Below are 26702 nucleotides of genomic sequence, written 5' to 3'. Positions count from 1 at the left end.
TGCTGTCGGAGGAGTGACGGAGAAAGGTGAAAGATTTCCCCGTTCACAGTCATCTATGGAGAGAACCTTAGCCACGTGGCACGTGGTGTTAGGAAAGCTGGGAAATGCAGCCACAGCCCAGCTCCCTCTCTGTTCCTGCTCTGAGTACCACCAGGAAGCGGTTGCTTAGCCCCAGACACGTATTCCCCAGGGCACTGTGGGAATCACCCCGGGCTTCTGGCACATGCGGTGTCACCCAAAAGCCCAGCCCTGCCCCAAATCCACACAGGTATGGCGAATGCCAGATGATAGTGTTTAAGGGAGCACTCTTGCCAAAGAGAAGCTCCATCGGAACAGCCACGCTTGGGGACTGGCCCTACTCACTGCAGAACCATGGACACAGGCTCCCCTTTGCTGATGGACTCAACGAACAATTCTGTTGTGCCGTTCTGCCTTGTGGAAACGAACCCATCAATATGCAAAGCAGCCCTCTGGCTTAGGAACTACTACGGACCTGTGAGGTTCATTGTTCGGGTGGTTAAACAGCACAGAGGGGCTAGATAGTTGTCCTGGGTCACAGCGGAAGACACATGCTATTCTGCCCCCTTTACTGACAGACCACGCTTCCAAAGACATTTCAGTGAGATTAAGAGAAGGAAGAAAAAAAGGGGGAAGAAAACAGTTTTTGCTTCTGTTACAGGTAGAGACCGCCTGTGATCCAGTTCAGCCCACTGCCTGTCAGTAGAAGCCCCAGGCCAGGCAGGGACCGAGGAGGTATATTGCTCTTCTGATCAAACAAAGGACACACAGCTGTCCTTCATTTCTCTCATTTTGACCCTGACCCCTCAGGCCTGCACTGTGGATATGATGTCAAGTAGCTAAGCAGCCATTTTTGTGAACAGGAGACCTAAGCTAGTAAATACAACTGAAAAAGAAGCCAGCTGCATCTGCCCCGGACTTAAATGGGGAAACGCAGATCTACTACATTAAAACATTAAAATTGACCCAAAGTTATTTTAACTGATATTTAAATGTAGAGTCTGTTCCTGGACATTCCCGAGTTCATAGGACAATTGCTCCTGTTCAGGGGGTTCCTCTTCAGGGGTTGCCTCCCCTTCCCTAGGCCTGCTTGTCCTGTCCCAAACTCCCGCAATGCATCAGGCCCAGAACCAACTTCTCCATCCTGATGCACAGCAGTCTAAATATACAACTTTGAGTCTCTTCATCCCAGGACAGGACTTTCCCCCAGCCACTGACATCTGTGAAACTGGATAACTTCATCTTACCATCTCTACCACAGATTATCTACGAAGTCATTTATAAAGACCAAGAAACAAAGCATTGGCATCTGAACTTAGGGAAATCATAGCCTTTTAATAAAGTCAAATGGTCCAATGTATTGGAAAAAAAAATATGAGCCTCTCACGTCTGAATGGCAGTTTTCAAGAGAACCACAATGCTACTCACCTGCTGGGCAATATTGAGTTATAGAGGCCTATCTCCCAGCCCTGAGAAATACCCCATCTGAACAATCCTTGGTCCATGGATTAGACATAAAATCTGTATCATAGCTTTTTAGGGAAACCCCAAAGGCCGTTATGAAGCCTGTTTTTCTGGGCATCTTTTCTTTCCCACATCAAAGAGTTGTGGACAGTCTCAGCAGAATGAATACATGGGAAGCTGTGGCTTGGGGAGACAGAGCACATACTGGATTGGGGCTCATGGGTGGGTGCATGGAATCAGTGCTGGGCATGGAATCCAAGGCCTTATGTACACCGGGTAGATGCTTTATTACCAAGAGATAAATCCCCCACCCCGGGCTCTGGCTTCAAGCACAACCTTTGGAAGGAGGCATCAGCTCTCACTGCTAGTTTTTCTAGTGCTTTTATTCCATTTATTTTCTGCTTGTTTGCCTCTGGGGTTTTGTTCTGTTATGAGACAGTCTTGCTTCGCAGCAGCCTAGGCTGACCACAAACCTGTCCTTTTATCAGCAGACCAAAATTCCCAATTCATCTCTAGAAGACAGAAAGCAGACTGAGGAATTTATGATAAAGATGCTCATCAAAGCCAGGCATCTACCTTTACTTCTCTTAAAACATATTTTGAGGCCGGGCGGTGGTGGCGCACGCCTTTAATCCCAGCACTCGGGAGGCAGAGCCAGGCGGATCTCTGTGAGTTCGAGGCCAGCCTGGACTACCAAGTGAGTTCCAGGAAAGGCGCAAAGCTACACAGAGAGACCCTGTCTCGAAAAACCAAAAAAAAAAAATTTTGAATAACATAAAACCATGAAGACAAGGAGTCTTACATTCTAGATGGCCCTACTTTGTCACCCACAATGTAGAATGCCTTCAATAAGCTTGGTAGCTCTTGCCCTGTTCTACCTCCTCATTTCTCCCTTCCTCAGGTCTTGGGGAGCCTCCTTACCAGGTGGGTTGGCACAAAGGGCATTGAGAAGAGTCACAAAGCTCTTTCTGTTCCTGGCTCCCCTCCTAAGTGTACCTTGGAGCCAGGGTGGTCTTGCTGGCAAAATGTGGTTATAACACCCAACCTACCTCCTCTCAGAAATGGTTGCTGTACTAAGATGGGTTTAATCTAGAAACTCAAGCTGTGTGTCTTGGCCCCCTCTTTGGGGACCAGCATTACAGAAGTCATCCCTTTCTCTCCTTACCTCACCTTGGCTACTGTGGTAAGTCAGTCCCCATGATTCCTCCGTAAGTCCTGAAACAGATTAGTCCCAAGAGCTGGAGGATGAGAAGGGACACAGCCTGGTGCAAAGACACTTTCCACTGACCACAGGACCTTGCCCAAGGTACAAATGAAATGTGTTAGCCACTGTCTTCTGTCTATAGCCCCAGTTGCTCCGGTGTGTATTAATGTTTACTAACACTGCCCTAGCAAAATACCACAAACTAGGGAGCTTGGGGACAGTTGGAAAACACTTCTCAGGGCTCTGGACACTGGGAAGTCCAAAGGCTAGGCACCTGGACAGGACTGCTCTTGTGGTTTCAAATGGTGCTGCTGCAACATCCTTTGGAGAGGATGAACACTGCCCTTCACAGACACTAACCTACCCTCGCCCCCGGACCCTTTCTCAAGGGCTCCAATCCATCATAAGGACCAACTCATCACCTCCTCAACACCCCATCTATAAATAGCACCATATTGCATTTGCATTTCAATATATCACTGGGAGGCACACATCCAGACCACAGCATCCTCTACATCAGATAAGGCAGGCCTACCTTCTCTAGTCTTTCACTCAGCATAGGTGTTTCTCGCCCAAATCAGCCTGGACTCTCATTCTATGAAAGCTCCTGGGGGTAGTGGCCAGAAATGACTTCCCACCATCCCCTCTCCTGACTTGGCACAGCACCAGGTCAACAGGAAAACCCTCCAGGTTCCCTTATCCCCAACCCCCAGCTGTCTCGTCTCTAGCAAACACCTTCCAACTCTTCAGTGGTGGGTGTAGCAAGCCAGATGATAACCTGCCAAAGAAGTTCACAGCCTCATTTCTGGAACCTACGAATATGTTACGCTGTGTGGTAAAAGGAACTTGGTGGGTGTGATTAAATTGTGAATCTTGAGATGTCAGATGATCCAAGTGAGCCCAGGGCAATGATGAAGGTAATCACCAAGAGTGAGGCAGGGAAGTCAGAGATCGAGAAGGAAGCAGACGGGCAGAGGGAGAGAAAGACAAGGCAGGGGAGAGCAGAGAGGGGAAAGAAAGGAGGAGAGAGACAGGGAGGTGACACACAGACAGACAGACAGGCAGACACACTCACGCACACACACACACACACACACACACACACACACACACACACACACACACACACATATATATACACACACACACACACACCTAAACCTAATTATGGAGGAAGAGCCCACTAGCCAAGGAATTTGAGGCAGCCTCTGAAAGTCAGAAGAGGCAGAGAAAACAGATTCTCTCCTCAGCCCTCCAGAGTCAGCAGAGCCCCCACAACTGCCGACTTCAGTCACATTAAAGTGAAGTTTGGGCTTGTGACTGCCAGAACTGTAAGTGAGTAAATAAATCTGTACTATTTTAAGACACCAATGCGATTTGTTTGTGGTAACAATTGATAAGGAACTAATAAAGTAGGAGTGAAAATTGGATCAACTTTGAAGCTTGGTAATATCCACAGAAGCTGAACACACGCCAATTTCACGAGTCATAGCTCCACCCCAGGTATGTCCCCCACAGAAATGTGTGCATAGGTGGGCAGGCGATGTCACTTGCTGTGTTCATAGCACAGTTCTTTGGACTTTCCCAAGCCCTAGAATAGCCCAAATGTCTGCCAGGAGCAAAATGAATTGAGATATACAGACACAATGGGATACTAGACTTCCAAAAGAAGGAGAAAACCACAGCCACACACTGTATATGATCTGAAATGTAACACCGAGGGGGGAAAGCCAGGCAACAGGAAGTATTCCCTATGATGTTAGAAAACACACAAATAGCAAACAGTTCTGTTGCTGATAGTGTGTTCTGTTTCTTGATCTTCAAGATGCTTCAGTTTGTGCAAAATCTCTGGCCTTGTGGTCTAGACCTTTCAGTATGTATGCCATATACATGTGAGTAAAAATGTTAAAAAGAGATGGAGGGGAGGAGAATCATGCCTTCACAAAAGTTTGCTCTGTCCTTCCTGGGACTGTCCAAATGGACGTGTGTAAACAGAGAGTGACCCACCCCAGGTAGTGCACTTTCTTAGAACGTATCTCTGGTGCAACATGTCCTGTGAATGTGCGTCACATGTTTAGTTAAGGGACCATTTCACAGGGATTTTGTTTATATAAAGAATCTATACCAAGGAGTATATTATCTTTCCCTTTGCGGGGGGTGGGGTGGATCTCAAAACTACAAACTAGTTTGTTTTGAGACAAGTATGTAGCCCAGGCTGGCCTTGAACTTTTGTCTTCTCTCCTCTGGTCTCCTTCCCTTTCCCAGCAGGTGAGTGCCATCAGCCTGGCCTCGGGAAACTATCTTTGATTGGCATTATCTGGTCAGAAAAGATCTATCTTTTCCTCCACCAGGTCCTTCAAGATATATGAAGAGCTGAAACAATTTCATCTACTTAATTTCCTTTTTTCTTGATGTCTCCGTGGGGTTTAATACCTCAATTTTATTTTGCAAAATTTTGTTAGCTATTCTACTAAGCCTTAATCAGAGTGTAATGGAGTTATAAATTTATATATAAAAAAATAAAAACAAAACGGTTGCTCCCACAGTCTTGAAGTGAGGCTCTGGCTTTACCTGAAGAGAGGGAAGAGAGTGAGGAGAGGGACCCGCGAAAGCTGAGTCTCAAGACCAACAAGATGGATATGAGATGGGAGGGAACGTGGACGCAGACCCGGACCAGGGTCATCTTCCTCGGTCCACACTGTGCTTCTGCCCCTCGGCTCTCCCGCCAGTGGCAGCTGTCAAAGCTCAGCAGCCTGGAGGGGAGACGGGGCGGGGCTTAGGCGCGAAGGCGGAGCCTCGGCGAGCATCTTCTGGCCCCCGGGGCCTGGACTGGCCCGCCGCCCCCACCTGCAGCGCGGCGGAGCGCGGGCGCGTCACTCCCAGCGGAAGCGCCAGCCCCGCGTCTGGCGAGGTGCGCGCCTCGCGGCTCCCGCTCCAGAGCTTCGTGGCCCGCCAGTGTCTGCAGAGCAGGGGCGGGGACCCCGGCGGCACCGACTGGGGACCGAGATCAAAGTAGCCGCCCAATCGTAGACAGTCCCCCCCAGCTCGGACGGCGCGTCGGGGCGGGAGCCGATCGGCCAGGTGAAGGACCACTGCGGATCCGACAGCGCGTCCCAGGTCAGCCCGCCCGCTGCACTTGGGGAAACTTTGGGATGCCGTGACGGCTGCGAGAGGAGGGCACTGAGGGTCGCGAGGCCGCGTGGCCCCGGTGCGCCCCGGGAACCCGGTACCTGCCGCGCATCTGACACCGCAGCTGCCGGGGCGGGGACCGAGACCCTGCTACCGCCGACCATCGCGGGCCACCGAGGGCTAGCTGGCTTCAGGGGCCTCCCGGGAGCCTCCGGCTCGCCCGCGCCCAAGCCGCGCGCCTCCGGGTCCCCGCGGGTCCCCAGCTCCCGTTGGCGGCTCGTTCCCGGACCCCGCGGGGCTGCGGATTCTGCCGTCTTCGGGCCTCGCGGCGCGGGCGGAGCGACCCGGGGCCCAGGGCTGCCGGGTGGCGGCCCCGCGGCGGGAGCGGCGCGCGCTCGGCCGGTGGAGCGCGCGGGTCGCGGGGGTCCGGCTGGAGCGCGTGGCCGCAGGTGCCCGTGGCCGCTGGGCAGCGGAGGTGAGGAGCGCGGGGCTGGGGCCGCGGAGCCGATTGCAACCTCGGGCTGCAGAAACCAGGGTCGCTGGGTGGGCAGTCCCGTCCCTGCGGCTCCCGGGCGTGCACATCCTTGGCACCCGGGCATCCTTGGCATCCAGACCCCCCTCAGCGGAGAGCGGGCTGCAGAGCGGCGCCTGCCCGGGCGGAGGACCAGTGCTGCCCGCTCTGACACGCCATCTCCCCGGCGAGGGCGGGGTGCTAGGCTGGCGAGGCTGCGCGGGGACCACTGCCCAGGGTCTCCTGGCACAAGTCCTTTTCGTGGACAGTTGCCTGCCCTGGCTTGGAGTGGAGGCGACGAAATGAGCACCCCGCCCCCATCCGCGCCCCAGCGCTGTCGCCCCAGTCACCTTCCTTTGCCCTTCTCCGACAGCACCTTGGACTTGCTCCCTCCCGAACTGGGGAAAATCTGAAGAAACCAAGCAGGGACCTTGGAGACGCCGCCTGCATACTCAACAGCCTGGACATCCAGTCACCTTGGTACCTCGCTGCTTCCCAGACACTTTGGAGGGGCAGGTTTGCCATTTCTACTCCCATCCCTACCCCATCCCCCGTCTCTGTCTCTACGGAGGAAGGGAATCTTCTGAGAGAAGTTGGGGTCTAGGTACCCTATAACCTAGCCCCAGAGCCCCAGGGGCGGCTCTTAGGTAACTAAAAGACACCCTAGCTTTGTAGCTTTGTGAGGGAAACAAACCTTATCAACTAACTCCTTCCCTTGGGCAGTTTCTGAATATTTCTTAGAAGCCTGGAGACCAAGGAAGCCGACTTTTCCTGGCCAGTTACTGCACCCTTTGCTTGGCTCCGACTCTCTCCTTCCTGGGAAGAGACACATTTTGCTTATGACCTCTGGCTGGCCTCATTCCAATCACTGCCTGGCCTTGGACTGCCCATCAGGACTGTGATTTTTAAAGACCTGGTTGGGAAAGGAAAGGCTGCAAGCCTCCAGTCCTAGTTGGCTCTAACTCGGGGTTGTACTCTTCCCTAGAACCTGTGGGCTCCCTATTCCCCCGCTGGGCTGCAGCAGCACCTCTGCCCTTCACTTCCGCAAGAAAATTGATTGTCAAACCTCTTGGGGATGATGATGGAGGCATCCCTCTGTGAGCAGATGCAGGATTTGGAAGCAATCAGGAAACAAACAAGAATGAGGAATGTTTTTAAAAAGCTCACATGATTCTGGGACTAAGAAAAGATGGAGATGCCACTGGTCTATGAAACTTGGCCTCTCCTTGTCAGGTCGCACCAGCCCAGAGGACTCACATATGCAGGACCTGTATCGGGTGATGCGTATTTGGAACCTAGTCCTTACTAAATTCCAAAGCTGTAAATGCATTCCGAATTTTAAAGTCCTCACAATCATCTTCTGTAATGTAGATATTGACCCCCACCCCCATACACACCTTAGGAACGATACCCACAAAACGGGTAACTTTGAGAGAGCCCAGGTTCCCTGCCACCTCTTCCACATCAGGACAGGAGCTAGGACAATGGAAAGGACCCTTTTGAGTTTTGGAGTCATATGCCCACTTTACAGCTCCATAGCCAGACAACTGTTTTATGTAAGAGGGAGCACAAAAGAAAATCACTGTCCTGTCCGAATGAACAGAAAGCTAGGGTGGTGAGAGGTCAAAGGTGGCGGGAGGAATCATCTCCAAGATGGCTTTCCAAGCATGCCAGTCTTTCAGCATGTTGGATACCCTACAGATCAGGCACCCCAAACTGGGCCCTGCCTTGGGAAGCCTGTCTCTAAGAGTCAGGGAGATATTGAGTACACAGTACACAGAAGCTGGTATGTAACTCAGGGCAGGCCGATAATAGGAATGACCTTGGGAGGGTGCCATCACCTTTCCTTCTCTCTTGAACGAAAACCTGGACTGGACCAGATGAGCACCAAGGCCCCACCAACGCTAGCCAGCAGACCTTGTGTGGTGGGCTTGCCTACAAACAGACTCGAGCTAGGTTGCTGTGCGTGGGATCCATTCCAGACTCGTTTACAAACTCGTAGTCGGTGAAATGTGATAAACCGAACACTGTAGGGATTTCTAAACAAGGAATTAAAAAACTCGACTCCAAATGGGAGAGATGCAGGCAACAAATCGTCAGTGTTTATGTGCCTCTGAATAGCTTTGATTTCCTTCGGTAGGAGCTGACAGCTGCCTGACAGAAAGCTCGCCCAGGGAGAGAAGAGACAAAAATCAAGTATGAAACTAGGAATAATGTTTTCAGGTAACTTTCTATTTCCATTCGGAGTGGGTGTCTTCTGGGAGGGTGAGTGTAGTTATGGTTTGAATTGCTCCATTTACCCACAGATATTTTTTCCTAAGGGCTCCTGATTCTAAGATGCCATGCTTTGCTTCTGCCTTCCAGAGCTGGGGACCCCAGCGTTCAGCCTGCAGACTCCCTCTGTCCTCACTGTTTGCTCCTCCATTATCTTGGGTCTTTCTGATCTATTTGTTCAGATGGTCAGTCTTGGGTTTCTTGCCCCAGAGACTGCTTGCCAGCTGCTGGAGGTGGGGGCAGCATCTGGAAGCCCAGGTGCTCTGAAAGCCCACAGACTTTCAAACCCCCTTGTTCTTTGCCCTTTGCCTCACTGCCACTTTGTGTGGCACCTGGGACTACCAGGACCTATAGTTCAAGGGTCATATATACCAATGGCTCTTCACATGACAGCATCTATCACTCTGCCAGGTCTTCTCTCTTTGCAAAGCTTATTTCAAATTTTTTCACTTGATAATACCTTTCCTCCAGTTGTCTTTATTCTTGGGAGTGTATGTCCTTTAGCCTTAAAAACAAGGTAAATACATTTTGAGTGGAAGGTTACCAGCAGAGAAAAGTAGTGAAAGAATGTACCAAGTACACAGTGCTGCATTCTAACCAGAGTTACAGACTTCTAGTTTTAACAAGGAGTTGGGCTGGAGCAATGGCTCAATAGTTAAGGTCACTGGCTGCTCTTCCAAAGGTCCCAGATTCAGTTCCCAGAACCCACATAGCCCCTCACAACCACCTATAACTCTAGTGCCAGGGAACCTGATACTCTTTTCTGGTGTCTGAGGGAACCAGCAGAGACATACATGCAGAGTCAAACATTCATACACACAAAATGAAAATTCAAAAAGAAATAAAATAGAGAAGGGGTTTACACAACTATTTAATAATTAAGACCTAATAATGTAGGGATCCATAAGGAAAATCTAGTAAGTCCTTACGAGATTCCACTGAATCCGACGAAACATTACTGACGGAGTAAAAATGTCATTTTCAATAGTCCAAGGACAACCTTGTTTCATTTCTCAGGCACTGTCTGTTTTGTGGCATGTGTGCATGGTGTGTGTGTGTGTGTGTGTGTGTGTGTGTGTGTGTGTGTGTACATAGGTGCACACTGCTCATGTGTGAGCACATGCAGGTGTACAGGTGCATGTGCACCTGTGTGTGTGTGTGTGTGTGTGTGTGTGTGTGTGTGTGTGTGTGTGTGTGCATGGTGGCTAGAGTTGAGACTGGATGTCTTCCTTAGCCTCTCGCCACCTTTCTTTTTAATCGAGGCTCTCACTGAACTTGGAGCTCACTGATTTAGCTAGTCTAGCTACCCAGCTTGCTCCGGGAGGGGTTGGGGGTCTCCTGTCCTCACTTTCCACATATGGTGCTGGAATTAAAGCTGGCACCATATCTACCCTACATTTATGTGGGTGCTGGGGATCTGAAGTCTGGTCCTCACACTTGCACGGTAAGTGCTTTATGGACTAAGACATCTCCTTAGTCTTTACCATTTTTTTTTTTTTTTTTTTTTTTTGCAAAGAGTCTTTCTCTAATTGGGAACTCAACACCAAGTAGGCTTGACTGACTGGTCAGGGAGGCCCAGAACTCAACACCAAGTAGGCTTGACTGACTGGTCAGGGAGGCCCAGACATCTATCTATTTCTGCTTCTCGAGTGCTTGGGTTACAGGCTCGGGCCACCATGTCCATATTTCTTTTAGCATGGGTTCTGGAAGTCAAACTCGGGTCCTCGTGCTCACAAAGTAAGCGCTTTATCCACCAAGCCATCTCGCCCCATCTCTGTCATTTTAAAAGGCTTTGGACTTGGGATGTGCTAAAAAAAAAGAAGTTAAAATCTGAGATCAATTCCTTGAAAAGAAGAATGATCAAGTAGAAGGCTGAGTAGGAGAACCCCCTTCTGGTGATGCCTTTCAGTTCCATGTCCACACAGCATAAATATTATGACTGTCACTCCACAGATTGTAAGGTGTTTTTCTCTGTCCTGCCAGCCAGCTCCCAAATAATGACAGAGAGAGACTTCTTATTAATTATGAAAGCTCGGCTTTAGCTTAGGCTTGTTTCTAACTAGCTCTTAGGACTTAACTTAACCCATTTCCATCCATCTATCTGCTGTCACATGACTCATGACTCTTACCTCTCCTCCTGCATGTCCTGCTTCCTCTGCATTGGGCCCATGACCCTGCCTTTCTTCTCTCCAAGTTCTCTCTGTCCCCAGAAGTCCCGCCTAACCTCTTCCTGCCTAGCTAAGGACCATTCGGCTCTTTATTAAACCTATCACAGTGACACATCTTCACACAGTGTAATGTTCCGCAACAACAGATGGATGAAGTCAACACTCCCAAGAAGCCAAGGCTTGCCTAGGGCTTACAGCTCACATGGGAAAATTAGGACCCCATTCTACATCTGCCTGACTCTGAATCTGCTCTGAGCTGTGACGTGTGTGTGGAAGGCAAACGACACTGGGAGAGGGTCAAGAAAGGAGACTAGCAAAGGGGCTGACTGAACGTCCACGTGGTGTTAGTCCTGGGTTCTCAGGGTGGGTTTCTTCCCACAGGAGGAAAGATCATTCGAGGCAAGAGAAGTGGTCTCCATCAAACGCTCCGAGAAGAGCAAATCAGATTCACATGTCAGCATTTGTGGTTTACTGATTGATCTGGCAAGATGAAAGAACTCCCTGAAAGAGGGTGAAGGCCTAAAGACAGGGCTGTTTAACTAAGAAACTGACTACAAAACGAGGCGCTGAGAGCCTTGTCAGAACCTCTAGGGAATGAATTATCGGACAATCTTCTAAAAATGTTTAAGTTTCAACAGTCTCAGACTGGCCCCACTATTAAAATGTGAGCAAGCTCAGAAGCCATTATAGCATATGGAAGCACAGACCTACGGTGTAGACACTCTGGAGACTGAGGCAGAAGGATTGCTGGAGCCCAGGCATTCAGGCCAGTCTGAACAACCTAGCATAATTTCAAGGGCTGGGGAGCTAGCTCAGTCAGTTAAGTACTTGCCATGCAAATATGAGGACCTGAGTTTGGTCTCCAGCATCCACAAAAATGGTACACACTTGTAATCTCAGCACTGGGGAAGCGGAGTCAGCCGGATCCATGGGCTGCCTGGCCAGCCAAACAGCCTTATCAGAGACCCTGGGGTCTTGGTGAGAGGCCTTATCTCAAATAACAAGTTGGGGAGCTCCTGAAGGACACTGGGGACTGACTTCGGGCTACACACAGGTGTACCCCACCATCAGTGAGCATGCGCCTACATCCACACATAACAATGATGTAAAGGCAGAATTCATTCCAGTGAAAAGTAGGCCTCCTGAACTCTTTTTTGCTAAATAATTCTCCAGGCCTCAGGAGAGAAGGCTTGACATTATCTACATAACAAATACAGGAGGCAGCCAGTTGGTACTCAACTTACCTGCGGTTCACAACATCCCTGTTTCTGTAGGATGGAGAAGAGGCCACTGCCCCTCTCTTAGAGACTCCTGATAAGTGCTTAGGGTTAATGTTGTAGAGAAGGGCTTTACATGAGGTGTGTGTGTGTGTGTGTGTGTGTGTGTGTGTGTGTGTGTGTGTGAGAAAGTAACTTAAAGTCTTTCCATCTTTGCACACTTAAAGGTTCTTAAGAATGAGAATAACCAGATAAGAGTCCTAATTCTAGAACCTATAGGAAGGTGTAATATTGAAACTCAGAGCAAGGCATGGTGGTGCACACCACCTTGAATCCCAGCACTCTGTAAGTTCCAGGCCCAGCCTGGTCTACATAGTATACATAGTGAGTTCCAGGACAGCCAAAGCTACATAGTGAAACCTTGTCTGGAAAAAAAAAGAAAGTCAGTACATGGTAACTTGTTCTTATTTCAGTGTCTCTCAAGCATGACTTTGGTTTAAGTGTTTTGTTTTTTAACTTTTATTTTTGTGGTTGCTACTGTATCATTTTTTTGCTTGGAGTTACTAAGTGGTTTCTGTATTTGGTATTATGTTCCAATGCCTCCTAGTTTCTTTGCATAGTAAACCCATTTGTATTTGAAAACTGCAAAGAAGTGGTTTCTTTGGTGTTCTCATGTGAACTTTCAAATGCTTTGCTTCCAGAATAGACCTGCGAATTGGGACCCACGCTGCCACCCTAAGTCCTGCACCCCAAGCTTCAGGTATGTTTTGGTGGTAGAATTGCTTTTCTAAACTGTAATGATAGGGGCATAAAACCAAAGCATTTCCTTTCCTTCGGGTTGTGCATCCACTGAGTGCTTAGCTGTACACCATGAATGATGTCAAAATGGAGGCCGTTCGGTTTGGAGTACTGCCTTTGATGAGCTTACTCATGGCAATGCCAATGGAATATTCGACAACAAATACTATTAATAATACCGTGAGAACTGAACTGTGTTGTGCAAGGAAGACCTCGTATGACCTACCTTTGCACATGCAGACCTTTCCTGTCTCCCGTCTCCTAAAATGCTGAGAGTGGTACTGCATGGAAGAGTGTGTGACAGTGTATTGTTTAAAGAAACAGAACAGACCCAAGCTGGAAAATGGAAAAAGCGTCACTGGGACTTTAGAGGCCTCTGGGGCCCCCTCCCAGATCACACAGTTTTCCCTCCTCTACCAACAGCCACTTTCTCTTTGGATGCTAGTCATGGCTTTCACTGTTGTCCCACTGACTGCTAAGAAAAAATAACTAATTAGTTAGCAAGCACAACACTAGACGGAGTAGGAGTGATAGTGACTGTAGATCGTGAATCTCAGAAAATGAGCCACCTGTGACTGCTTACAGGAACCCCTGGGCAGGGTCAGGAATGAGTCCTAGAATCCACGGGGCTCATCATAACATGGTCTCTGGCCTAGACGTGGTGTAGTGCAGTGATTGAGTGGGATTGTTCAGTCTCCCCCTCCTCAAGCCCACCAGGACTTAGTCCTAGGACGTCAGAGTTGAGTGAAGAGCAGAGCTAAGAGGAGCACCACTTGGAGCCACAGAGGCAGGACAGGAGGGGACGCAAGTGTCAGGACACAGCAAACAGAGACAAGAACCGAAGCCAGGCTGCTGTGTGCTTTGGGCTTCAGTTCACAGATGGAGCATGGTGGGGTGACCGCACCGAGGATGCCTGTGCACATCCACCCACCTGGCAGGTCCCTCCAGCATTTTCTTCATGATCTTCAGCGTCTGTATTCTATGAGCGCTGTTTTTCTTGTTTACCGTTTCATCTCGGTAGATTCTTTCCTTCGGTTAATCCTTGAGAGTATGTCCCAATTCTTGCCTGGAGGTTTGGCTAAATATAGAATTCTAAGCAGAGGGTCATTTCTCCTTCGGATATTTAAAGACACTTCTGCATTGGGTCTCATTGCTATTGCTGATGTACCTGGATCTAAATTCACATTTGATCTCTTGGGATGTGACCTATCCCCACAACCAGGGGCCCCTTCCCTTCCCCTGCCATCGAGACTGTAGAATCCTCAAGTTAGTCCTCCGGAAGTTCACAGGCACGTGTTATGGGTATGCACTGTTTCATCCACAGTGCAGTGCTCCGATTAGGTCTTTTTGATTTGATAAGTCTTTATTCCTTCCCCCCACTTTAGTTGATGATTTCTTCTTGTGCCCCCCTTCTGACATAGTTTCCTTGCTCGTGCTGTGATAAAATACTCCTACCAAAAGCAAGCTGGGGAGGAGAGGCTTCGTTTGGCTCGCAGTTCCAGCTCACGATCCTTGAGGGAAGTCAGGGCAGGGACTCGCGGCAGGAAGCATGGAGGAATTGCCTGCTGGCTTGTTCTCTGGCTTGCTCACAGATTTGTTGTAGGCTAGCTTTCCCATACATCCCAGGACCATCTGCTTAGCAATGGTGAGGTCCACAGCAGACTGAGACCTTCTTCATCAGTTGCTAATCAAGACATTTGCCCAGAGGCATGCCCACAGGCCAGATTGATCTAGGCAGTTCCTAAATCAAGTCTTTCTTCTCAGGTAACTCCAGGCTGTCAAGTTGACAGTTGATGCTAAGTAGAACACTACCCTATCTCTTTTTCTTGGTCAAAATATTATTTGGATGTTGGAGTTCCTGGACTACTATCTCTGGTTGTATTTTTCTTTCTTTTCCTGTTGTTTGTTTGTTTGTTTGTTTGTTTGTTTGTTTTGTGAGACAAGGTCTCTCTGTGAGGCTGTCCTAGAACTTCTGGCCCTCCTGCTTCTACTTGCCAAGTGCTGGGATTACAGGCAGGTGCCACGAAGCCCAACCTTTTTCTTTTCTTTTCCCTCCACTGTGTTGGAGATTCTCACCACCACTACCATCCACATTTTCTGTTGCTTTTTTTGTTTGTTTGTTTGTTTGTTTTTATGTGCATTGGTGCTTTGCCTGCATGTATGTCTGTGAGAGTGTCAGATCTTGGAGTTACATATAGTTGTTAACTACCATGTGGGTTCTGAGAATTGAACCCCGGTCCTCTGGAAGAGCAGTCAGTGGTCTTAACTGCAGAGCCATCTCTCCAGTCCCTTCTATTGACTTCTGCAGGCTTCTTTCATGTTCTTTTGAGATTTCATGGTCTCCGAATACTGTTCACAGACTCTTACCTCATGCACAGGACGACGACTCCTCCTCCTCCTCCTCCTCCTCCTCCTCCTCCTCCTCCTCCGAGGATACTGAGTTTTTGAAGTTTTTATTTTCCTGACTCCTCTCTTTTCCCTCCCGTTTACCTTTCTCTGTTTGCCCTGGCCTCTGTCTTTAATGCAGGAAGACTTTTCATTTGCTTTCTGGTTTTTATTTAAACTATTGTGTCATGACTAAAGGACCCGATAAAAAGACCGGTGGGAAGACTGGAGCATAGGGGTGGCACTTGGCCCCTGGGAGCCTCACTGTGGCATGCTCTGGGGGCACGTGAAGTCCTGTGGCATTCGCTCAGGCAAGTCCAGCCGTTGAATGCAGACCTGAGCAGCTTTCTCCCAAGGGGTCGGGTGTTGCTGACCATCTCTCTGCAGCGGGTCAGGAGGGTGGGATAGATTTCAGTTCTTTTCAAACAGTGGCCATTAAACAATCACTTACTTATTGTCAGTCCAAAGACCCTCTGCTTTACCGTTTTCAGAGAACAGACCTCTGGATGGCCCCAGGGTGGAAGCAGGGCACTGGTCTATCACTGGTGGTCTGGAGTTGGAGGGACCACCCACTGTCCACATTTCCCAAGCTTTCACATGCCAGCTTCACTCAGGGATCTCGGTGAAGGCGGGACTGACGTAATGGGATGGAGTCTCAGACTCAGGGTATGTGGTAGGCTTTCTGCTGCTGGCCAAGGTGGGACCCACCTGAGCAGTGAAGGTTTTGCCTGCTCCCTAACATCTTTTGACCTGCTCCTCCTTATTTGGGAATCCCAATTCTAAAGCTCCCTGCTTTAAAGATACCTTGTTGTTCATGGGGTTAGTTCTTAGCTTTCTCAGGCTGGCTCCTCTGCTTTCGGGCTGCCACAGTACTCTTGTTTTCTCTCTGGCTTTGTGAGTGTATGTCTTTTGAAAAACTAGTTAGTTTGGGGAGGTTTCAGGAGGGAGCAAAATGAGTTGTGAGCATTTTGCCACATAAGCCCTAACCCTGGCCATCTGCTGTGGTATTGCCGGAGTTTGGTTCTGCCCCTGTAAACAGAGTCTCTCATCACAGATAATTGGAGTTTAGGCTTCAGCCTTCCTCCTTTGTTGGCCTGCAAAAATCTCTTTTTAAAAAATTTAATGTTAATTTAAGAAGTATTTATTATTATTGTGCATGTGAGATATGAGTAGATACATCCCATGATGCATATGTGGAGGCCAGAAGACAACTTTCTGGAGTTGATTCTCTCTTTCTCTCTGTATGTAGGTTCTGGGGATCGAACCCAGGTCATCAAGCTTGTACAACAAGCACCTTTACCTACTAAGCCTTCTCATCGGCCCCTTATTTTATTTATTTATTTATTATTTATCGGTTGATTGATTGATTGATGCTTGGGACAGAGCCAAGGGCCTTTCATGTGCTAAGCAAATTCTCTATCCCTGAACTACACTCCTAGCCCAACCAGCTAAATTCTTACATGGTCATCCAAAAGAAGCTCCAGTGTCTGGCCCATTTTTGTCCCTAAATTCCCAAAGTGTTTGAATCTCATGAGTCTTACGGTAACCACCTCTGTGCAGCATCTTTCACAGTCTCCATGAACTCCTCAGGATGGGCTGGTATCTCTGCAGCTCTGACCAGTGCCTATCAGGAATACAGATGTCAACAATGAATTCATTTCTGCGCATGCTTACTTTGTCTTGTCCCTCTGCACTCTCTGCTCTCTTCCTTCTAGAAAAGACAAGTGTGTTAACCACCTGTTCTATTATCAAACAGAAATTCATGTCCCATAATCTTAATCCTACTTACTTATTTATTTTTGAGACAGGATCTCACTCTGTGGCTCCCACACTGGCCTTAAACATGTAGGTAGACCAAGCTGACCTCAAACTCATGGTGATTCTCCTGCCTAAACCTCTCAAATACCAGGATTACAAGAGTGGTTCACCGTGCTGGGAGTCATAATCTTACATTGAAAAAGGAGCAATTGGTCAGTGTACTACATTAGGTTGACATTGCATAGAAATGAACAGCCATATTGATCTAGAAATGTTCCTAGTTTTCGTTTGTATGAACAGGGAGAGCCTATCTATGCGGACTTGGTTACAGCAATTAATAAAGTATGCTTTAAATAGTGAAAAAAGCCAGTGACTAGTAGGAACAATATTTTTCAAAAAATTATTCAGATTATATTTGCATGTTATACTTACCACATTTATAATACAATCTGATCTTTGTCTCCTATTGTAAGCACAATTGAAAGACAAATTTTCTCTTAGCTAATATAAAGTGATAATTATTGCCCCCATAATGAAATTATCTATTGAGGGAGTCTGAATCTGAGATATCTAAATAAATCAAACATGTATTTTTAGTGTCAATGGAAAAAAATCAAATGTTTATAAAGCCTGTGTGGCTCCTTTTAAAGTTTTTTTTAATTTCATAATTTTTATTTTATGTGTATACATATATGCATGTTTTGCCTGCGTGTATGTCTGAGTACTACTTGTATGCTGGGTGCCTGAGGAGGCCAGAAGAAGGTATCAGATCCCCTGAAACTGGTATCACAGTTTTGAGTTACCACGTGGCTGTTGGGAATTGAACCTGGACGCTCTGAAAGAGCGGCCGGTGCTCTTAATGACTGAGCCATCTCTCCACTTTCTTTAACAAATTAAAACACTTTCTTTAAGGTTTACTTTTATTCAGACGTGTGTGGTTTATGCATTGGGGTGGGGGGATGCACGGACCGTGTTCTTGGACTAGTGCAATCACGTGTGGAAATTAGAGCGGGGTCTCTGCTGTTGCTTTTCTGTCTTATACCCTTGAGACAGGGTCTCTCACTAAACCTAAAACTCACCTTTGCGGCTGGGTTAGCCGGTCCGGGAGATCCTGGAATCTGCCTTTCTCTCTGACCTTAATGCTTGAGTTACAGACCCATGTGGCCATGCAGGGCTTTTTACTGGGGTGCTAGCATCGAACTCGCTTGCACAGCCAGCCCTTTGACCCTCTGAGCCATTTCTCCAGCCCAAATTCATGATTCTGCTCCGCCTCCATTAATTACATAATCCCATCTATGCCCCTTTCATACATATTTCAGAAATAGACAAAATGAATACAAGTTGGACATCGAGTCTGATTAATCTTCGACTTCTTTGATAACCAGGTATTGATTTCTGACTTTTGAAGATGGATGAAGGCACAGAAGTTTCAACTGACGGAAATTCCTTGATCAAAGCCGTCCATCAGAGCCGGCTGCGCCTCACGAGACTTTTGCTAGAAGGCGGTGCCTACATCAACGAGAGCAATGACCGTGGAGAAACACCTTTAATGATTGCTTGTAAGACCAAACACACCGACCAGCAGAGCGTCGGGAGAGCCAAGATGGTTAAATACCTTCTGGAGAACAGCGCCGACCCCAACATCCAGGACAAATCTGGGAAAAGCGCTCTGATGCACGCATGCTTAGAAAGAGCGGGCCCGGAGGTGGTTTCCTTGCTCCTCAAGAGTGGGGCGGACCTCAGCCTGCAGGACCATTCTGGCTACTCAGCTCTGGTTTATGCTATAAATGCAGAAGACAGAGATACCCTGAAAGTCCTCCTTAGTGCTTGCCAGGCTAAAGGAAAAGAGGTCATTATCATAACGACAGCAAAGTCGCCCTCTGGGAGGCACACCACCCAGCAATACCTCAACATGCCTCCGGCGGACATGGATGGGAGCCATCCGCCGGCCACGCCTTCAGAAATTGACATCAAAACGGCCTCCTTGCCACTCTCATATTCCTCTGAGACGGACCTGACACTTTTTGGCTTTAAAGATAAGGAGTTTTCTGGAAGCAGTGATAACACCTGGGATCCAGACTCTCCTAGGCGGAAGCCTGGGATGACCACTAATGGGCCCAAGCTATCCCAGGCTGGTCCAGCCTGGATCAAGAGTACCCCGTCACTAAAGCACCAGGCCAGAGTGGCCTCCTTGCAAGAGGAGCTCCAAGATATCACTCCAGAGGAAGAAATAGCCTACAGAACCAGCGCGCTGGCGCTTTCTAAGCGGTTCATCACCAGGCACCAGAGCATCGACGTGAAAGACACGGCGCACTTGCTCAGGGCCTTTGACCAGGTCAACTCAAGGAAGATGTCGTATGATGAAATAAATTACCATTCTTTGTTTCCAGAAGGCAACCAGCCATGCATGGAAATTCCGACTGACGAGGACCCGGACTCCAACCAGGCTCTCTTTACCTCCACTTTAAAAAGTATCGTTCAAAAGCGAAACTCAGGAGCCAATCACTATAGCTCTGATTCTCAGCTCTCAGAGGGGGTTACCCCTCCAAACTTAGAAGATGGCAAAGTTGGAAAGAAAAAGATCCTCGCGCCATCTCCTTCCTTGCTAACAGGGTCTAAGGAATTAATGGAGACCGTCCCTCCGGGTCCCCTGAGCAGGAGGAATCACGCGGTCTTAGAAAGGCGGGGCTCTGGAGCCTTCCCCATTGATCACAGCCTCCTGCAGAGCAGACCCGGGTTTCTGCCACCCTTAAATGTAAATCCTCACCCTCCTATCACAGACGTCGGTGTCAACAAGATCTGCAGCCTGCTTTCTTGTGGCCAAAAAATGCTTGTGCCCACGGTTCCTAGTTTCCCGAAGGAGTTCAAAAGCAAAAAGATGTTGTTAAGGAGGCAGTCACTGCAGACAGAGCAAATTAAGCAATTAGTAAATTTTTAAGAGACGACTAGAAAACACATCATGTTCAGACGTCTGTATCAGAAAAACACAGAGAAGAGATCTTAACTGTATCCTTTTAAGTCTTAGCTAGTGCATCACGGCTAGGCAGATCAAAATATAGTGTATTTTGTATTAGGTACTGTGAGCACACCATAATATAGAGCTTCTGAGGAAATCCTAACAAAATGAAAGCTGTTTTTCTTAAAACCTCCAGTATTTATCAGCTTTCATGTGGCCCAAGTTTTCCATCCAAACAGAAATCCTCCAAGAAAGAAAGTTGCCTATGCTAGAAATGATTTTTAAAATTTCAGATTGGCTTCACGTTCTATTAAGAAACCATGTTCTCAAGTTAGTAATTTTGTCAACCTTCATGTCAACAAGGTTGTAATTTTCCATGATGCCGAAATCATAGAAGACACTGACATCAGCAAAGCTAAACTACACGAGAAGGATAAACAGGTTCTTTAAAAATATTGACTCAGGCAGGTAAAGTCTTATTAAATTTTTTTTTTTTAACATGAAGAACTAGTTAGAATGAGCAACCACTGTTCATAATGGCTGCTAAATCTGAACCAAAATGTCAATCGAGGGGGCTGGGGAGATGGCTCATTGGCTGTGCAAGACTGATAACCTGAGTTTAGATCCCCAGAATCTAAGTAACAGCTATGCCTAGCAGTGCCCGTTTCCCTAATCCCTGCATTCTCTGTGGGGATAGGAGGGGCAGAGCCAGGAGCACGTCCAGAAGCTCATGACTCAGACAGACTGACTAACGCTGAGGTGAAGAGACCCTGCCTTATCCCAAGGGGATAAGGGGTGACTGATGCCCGAAAGTTATCCTCTGACAGCCACGCAGCCCTCCTCCCAAACTGGCAAGGCCGAGCAGCAAACCACAGGCCAAATTCTGTTGGTTTTGCACGTGTGTTGATTTCAAACGGACTTACCAATCATGCTATCTTAAGGAATTATTCCTCATGTTATTTTTGGGTATCTTATCCATAGGTTTCCAATACCAGGCTAATATAAAAATTAAAAAGGATTCACTTTGACTTCCATTATTCTTGTCTGCCCAAAAGAAAAACCCAAAACAGAGCAGAGAGGGGGGTGCAAAAAGTTTCAGATTGAACATAAATGGAAATTAAACGCTTGCTTCATTAAAAAAAAAAAGAAAAAACTGATTAATAGATTAGTTTAGCTTAGCTAAAATTACAAAAGCCAAGTAGAAACTTAATCATAAAATATATTACCAGGTCATTACTAAGCAGTATCTTTATTTCTGATATGTAGTTATTAGGCAGTCATATAAAGATATATAAAGATAATGTCCTTGGTGTGACATTTGGGTCATCTAGTATTTTAGGGTCTATGAGTAACTTTTAACAAAATACACATTATTATAAGATATTTAATGAAAAATGACAATGTTACCTACATGACTTCAAAGGCTGGTGTTCAAAGAATTCTTCCCTGCAGCTGTTCTCAAGCAAAGACTAATAAAACCGGAAGACCCAAGGTGTGAGTCTAATGACGTCATCTACAGCTTTCTTTCTTTGCCCCAGAGGTGGCTCCATGCCTTTCTTAGTAATTTGATATACGCAATTTGAAATGTACATAGAAATTATTTAATTATTTGTGGCTTTTATTTTAAAAACTAATTGCAGGCCTTTCCATTTAATGTTTTAAAGAAAATATTAATTACATTAGAAAATATTTTTTATTGAGAAACTAAAATTGTACTGATGTTTGTAAGTAGCCGAATTCCTTTCACAAGTTTTAATATCGCAAAAAGTACTTGATCTCACATTGTAAGGACACAGTTTGGAAGAATGTGTAAATAGAGTAAATCATTATCAAGATGGTATCAATAAAGATTTAAAATATCAAGTTGACTAAGTTTTATTTCCCTCTCAAATACTAATAGTAAACATTTTAGCATAATTTCAAGAGAAACTGTGCTGCACATGTAATTTAAATAACAAATAGATAAGAATAACTTGTCTTCCCAACATGAAAGCAAATTTAATACGATTAAAACTTTGTTGACCATCATCAGAATTTTTAACCTTCAAGCAATCCTAAGAACATTTTAGATACTCACGCTGTTAGAGTCTGGTTGTAAAGCTGTTCCGTGAGGCTTTTTACTACACTGAATGGGTGTCCCTGGGTGCCTGGAGGAGTCACCAATATTCCGTACAGGAATCTGTGTGTGCGCGCACATGAGTGTGCATGTGCGTGTGTTGGTTTTACATTTATGTTTGAATTTCACGTAGAGTTTGATTTAACTTAAAGGTCAAATAATACTTCACATACTGGCTTTACAGGTACCATTCTTAGTTCCTGGTGAGCAGAATTTCCTAGATTATAACTAATATAGACCCAGGGAAGCAGTCATTTAGAGGGGACAGGGCGACCCTTGTTGCTAAGTCAAGCTTGGCATTGCCCATCCAAAGAAGACAGTGACGTCTGCATAGGGTAGCCTTAGTGGACATACATGGGCCAGGCATGCAGTAACAGAACCCTTTACAAATCTCATTCTGTTCCCTAATAATTCGATTCCTGTATTTGCTTAAAAGAGAGACTGCATTTTTGAGAATGATGAAAAGTTTCTAGGAATGCCAGAGATAGCAAATAAGTCGGCTGCAGCGGACTTGCCCACCAGCCTCGCCTGGTACAGGTGAGTCAGTCAGTCACAAAGAACAAGATGACATCGCCTGCAGGAAAATGAATAGAAACAGATGTCATCATGTTAAGCAAAACATGCCGGACTTAGGTAAACATAGCTGTTTTGTCATATGGAATCTAGATTTAAGTATGGCTATGATACGGAAACATAAGTGGGGCTCTTACAGGGAGGAACAAGAGGAGGTGCGGGGGCCTAGATATGAATAGAATATGATATTATCTGCATGAATATACTAATGATATATTAAAATGAAACTAGCGAGATGGTTCGGTGGGTAAAGTTCTTGCTGTGTAAGCATGGAGACGAGACATTCAGGACTCACATAAAAGCTAAGCATGGCTATGAGCATGTGGAACCCCCGGAGGCAGAGGCCAGAGTCTGGGGTGTTGTGGCCAGCCAATTAAACAAGTTCCAGGTTTAGTGAAAGACCTTGTCTCAAAAAATAAAATAGAGAACAATAAAAGAAGACAGTCAAGGTTAACCTCTGGCCTACACACACACACACACACACACACACAGTCACACACACACACACACACCTGTGCAGACATCACATAGATGTTACAGTTGTGAAGTAATTCCACCAAGGAACACACCCGCACTTGTAAAGCCAAACAGAAAGTCTGTGTTGCCAGCTGGTGGCAGCATGGGGAACTTAAATCATGCAGCCCCAAGCCTCACCGCTCTTGGCCTTTTGTGCATAAACCACACCCTGTGTGACACACTTTGGTTAGCAAGAACAGTTAGTGAGAAAGGAAACCACAGAAGCCAGAAGGCAAGACCCTGAAACTCTGGACTGGGTCTTTGATGGACTGTGTCTTTGATGGACTAGGCCTTGGCTCCCATTGGGACAGTTGCAGGGGCTTGTGTGCTGGGCTGGAAGGTCAGAATGGCGCCACTAACATGGCGTCAGTTGTGCTAAGGTTTCAGGGCCTGTTACATAATGGCGCTGATTTTGCATGATGAGTATGTGCTAATTGATTGTTTAAAATAAAGGCGAATTTTAAGAGCATCTCTTACCGCCTTTCCCTCCTGCCCTTTCTGCCTCCCCGGTGACCTGATGCCGCCCTGGGTGGTGATGACGGTGTGGGCTACACCACCTACTTTTAGGAAATGGTAGTTTGGGTTTTTTGTTGTTAGTTTTTTTCTCTGTCTTTTGTTTTGTTTTTAGGCACGATTTCTCTGTATAGCCCAGGCTGGCCTTGAACTCAGAGATCTGTCTGCCTCTGTCTTCTGAGTGCTGGGATTAAAGGGGTGCACCACCACCGCCCGGCAATGGTTTTCAAAATCAGCTCTCCATTCCTTACCCCACACCTATCTTTCTCTTTTTTCTCCCTTTCTCCACCTCTCCTTCTTTCCCCCCACACTCTCTATGAGTCTCCCTACATTTTCCAGGCTGATCTAGAACTTTTGGGCTCAAGTGATCTATGTACCTCAGCCCACCAAGGGGCTGGGATTACAGGCAATACTTGCTTGGCTTGAGACCTACTTTAATTTACAAGGCTTAATCCATTTGGAAGCCATAATTCTTAGTAGACTAATAATTGCTTTTATATAGCCTTTTTAGTTCCAGTGTTCTTTAGATCATATTTACTTTGTTTTGTTGAGATAGAGTCTCACTATATAACTCAGGCTGACCTTCAACTGAAAACACTCTTGTTTCATCCTTTGGAATGCTGGAATTATAGGCATGTACCACCATTCTTGGTTATTATTTATTCTTTGATGATTTTGTGCATATATACAATGTACAGCCGGCTCTTGGATCACATGTTCATGTTCCTAGGAGGGCCAGAGCATAGCAAATCTGTCAGATATGGTAGATTCACCTGCCTACCTCCTAAGGTGACCCCCTGTCTCTGCAAACCTTCTCTTAAAGTCTACAATTAAAGGGCAGGAAAAGAAAAGGAAAGCCAGGAAGGATGCACTGCAGATACCAGAAACCACAGAAGGACTCCAGTCTTGTAGTTGGAGAGCTTTTCTCTCTGGGTCCTGCCAAGTCCCGCAGCCCACTTATAAAATAAACACACAGATGCTTACATTATTTAAACTGCTTGGCCATTAGCTCAGGCCTATCATTGTCTAGCTCTTACTCTTATATTTAGCCCATTTCTATTAATCTATACTTTGCCACCTGGCTCGTGGCTTACTGGTACCTTACATCTTGCTTGTCCTGGCGGCGACTCCAGGCAGTCTATCTCTTCCCTTCCTGTTTCCTCAATTCTCCTCTCTGTTAGTCCCGCCTATACTTCCTGTCTGGCTGTTGGCCAATCAGTGTTTATTTATACAGAGCGATATCCACAGCACAGTCTGCTGGGATGCAGGACCAAATTTGCAAAGAGAAGCTTAGCAGTCACTGACGCAGGGCCATGGGGTCGGGACGATCAATGGCTGATGAGGGAAATGGACCAGTTCGGTTCATCACTGGCTCAGGACAGTCTGTGTGTGCTGGAACTGCCAACCGGGCTAGATCACGTTGCTGGAAGATTAATCTGTGTCCACTACTGACCCAGCACTCCTTAATCAACTGTGAAAGATCCGATTCTGGGGATGGCATTGAAACCAGAATGTACAGGGGGGAAAAAGTTGTGGTTTGAATTGAAAATGTCCCCTACAGGCTCCCGTTCTGAACACTTGTCCCCCAGGCTGGTGGCACTATTTTGTGAGACCGGAACCTTTGGAGGTGGGGGCTGGCTGGCAGAGAAGCCCCCTGCGGTGTGTTTTTACAGGGTACAGTATGACCCCTGGTTCAAGCCACTTTCTGCGCCCTGTCTGTGGTACAGTGAGCAGTCGCTGTTGTATGTCTCCACTGCCGTGCTTCCCACCGTGATGGGCTGGAGTCGGTGCCGCCGAAACCAGGACCCAAATGAAGTTTTCTCTCCCGCAGCTACTCTGTGGGTGTTTTTGTCACATTGACTCAAAATTAATCAATGCAAGAAGATGGAAAAGATGACAGAGTCTGGAAAATATTTAAAAGTAGTGTTTAGCTCAGAAAGACTCAACTGAGATTAGATGGCTGGCCTTCATTACCGAAATTAACGATGAAATGACTGAGCCCTGAGTCTTTCAGATGAAGTCAAACATGACCAGAAAATGAAGCTACTGGAATATTTCCACCAGGGCTGTCAATCGATGGAGAACCTTGTATGAGGGAGACATAGGGTCTCCATTCCTGGAAACACACAGGAGACAGCTGCTGATCAGACATTCAGCAAGAGTGCCTCTCATTTAATGATCTTTGAAACTGTTTCAGCCAGAAGGTTCTTTGAAATGTCTTCACTTGTTAAGAGTTCTAGAGTAAGTAGGAAAAGTTGAAAGTGGATTTGGAATTTCAGTCGTACGCATAGCGTTTTGCTTTGTTTTTGTGTTCACCCAGTGTTGGTTAGGACGGCACAGATTTTGATTGCCGAGCAAAACATTCCAATTCAAATCAATTTTCTCAAATTGAAAAACACTTACTAGCTGACTCCTTACTGGTGCTAGGAACTTGGAATAAAGGGGAAAAAAATCACTTCCCCTGAGAGACACATGGAAGCTTCCCTAAGGTAGAAGCCGAGGTAAACATTCTGACCAGAGCAGACTGACCAGAGCAGATGTACGTGTTTCCTACAGCATGATGGAACATGGAGGCAGCCATGATGGAACAGTTCTCAGAAATTCAAAATCAGCTGCAGGGAGGGTGGTGGAACACAAAGACCGCACTGGGTAAAGCTCTGAAATGACCATGGCCAGTAATAAAGTAAGTTATTACAGTCCCATACAGGTGGGACCACCAAGGTCTCCAAACCCTTACGAGCGCAATGTTGGGGGTGCAACAGGAACTGTGTGTGTGTGTGTGTGTGTGTGTGTGTGTGTGTGTGTGTGTGTGTGTGTGTGTGTGTGTGTGATGCCAGGCATTGAACCCAGGGTCTTTTACATACTATGGCAGTTTGAATGAGAAATAGTCCATTGGCACAGCATCTGAGCATTTTCTTCCTGTTTGGGGATGCTGTTTGGGAGTGGGTGGGTGGTTAGATGACGTAGCCTTGCTGGTGGAGATGATATAGCCTGGCCCCACTTCGCGTTCGCTGTGTCTGCTTCAACGTTTGCGGTTGAAGGCGTGAGCTCCCGGCTTCCTGCTCCGGCTGCCTGCTACCACGCCTGAGCACCGTGATGATA

General features: G+C 47.0%; 1 protein-coding gene across 3 annotated transcripts; it reads left to right on the top strand.

Moving 5' to 3' along the window:
• Positions 1-5502: 5502 nt before the first annotated feature.
• Positions 5503-21745, top strand: Ankrd34b (ankyrin repeat domain 34B). Of its 3 annotated transcripts, none has more exons than XM_052743588.1 (5): positions 5503-5803; positions 6700-6806; positions 8467-8549; positions 12687-12745; positions 18312-21745. In XM_052743588.1, exon 5 carries the CDS (start codon positions 18335-18337, stop codon positions 19862-19864), a length of 1530 nt encoding a protein of 509 aa, XP_052599548.1. In that variant the 5' UTR covers positions 5503-5803; positions 6700-6806; positions 8467-8549; positions 12687-12745; positions 18312-18334; the 3' UTR covers positions 19865-21745. The 3 variants fall into 3 exon arrangements, with proteins under 3 accessions (XP_052599548.1, XP_052599546.1, XP_052599547.1); XM_052743586.1 differs by having other exon boundaries at positions 6700-6842; XM_052743587.1 differs by lacking the exon at positions 5503-5803 and adding an exon at positions 6186-6290 and having other exon boundaries at positions 6700-6842.
• The last annotated feature ends 4957 nt before the right edge of the window (positions 21746-26702 follow it).

Source organism: Peromyscus californicus, unplaced genomic scaffold (assembly GCF_007827085.1).
Source record: "Peromyscus californicus insignis strain IS unplaced genomic scaffold, ASM782708v3 Scaffold_18__1_contigs__length_77618521, whole genome shotgun sequence".
In the NCBI taxonomy this organism is placed as follows: Eukaryota; Metazoa; Chordata; class Mammalia; order Rodentia; family Cricetidae; genus Peromyscus; species Peromyscus californicus.
This window is presented reverse-complemented; position numbering and strand designations above follow the sequence as displayed.

Coding starts and splice junctions, on each gene's coding strand:
- Ankrd34b (XM_052743588.1), top strand. CDS start 18,335: ATGGATGAAGGCACAGAAGTTTCAACTGACGGAAATTCCTTGATCAAA.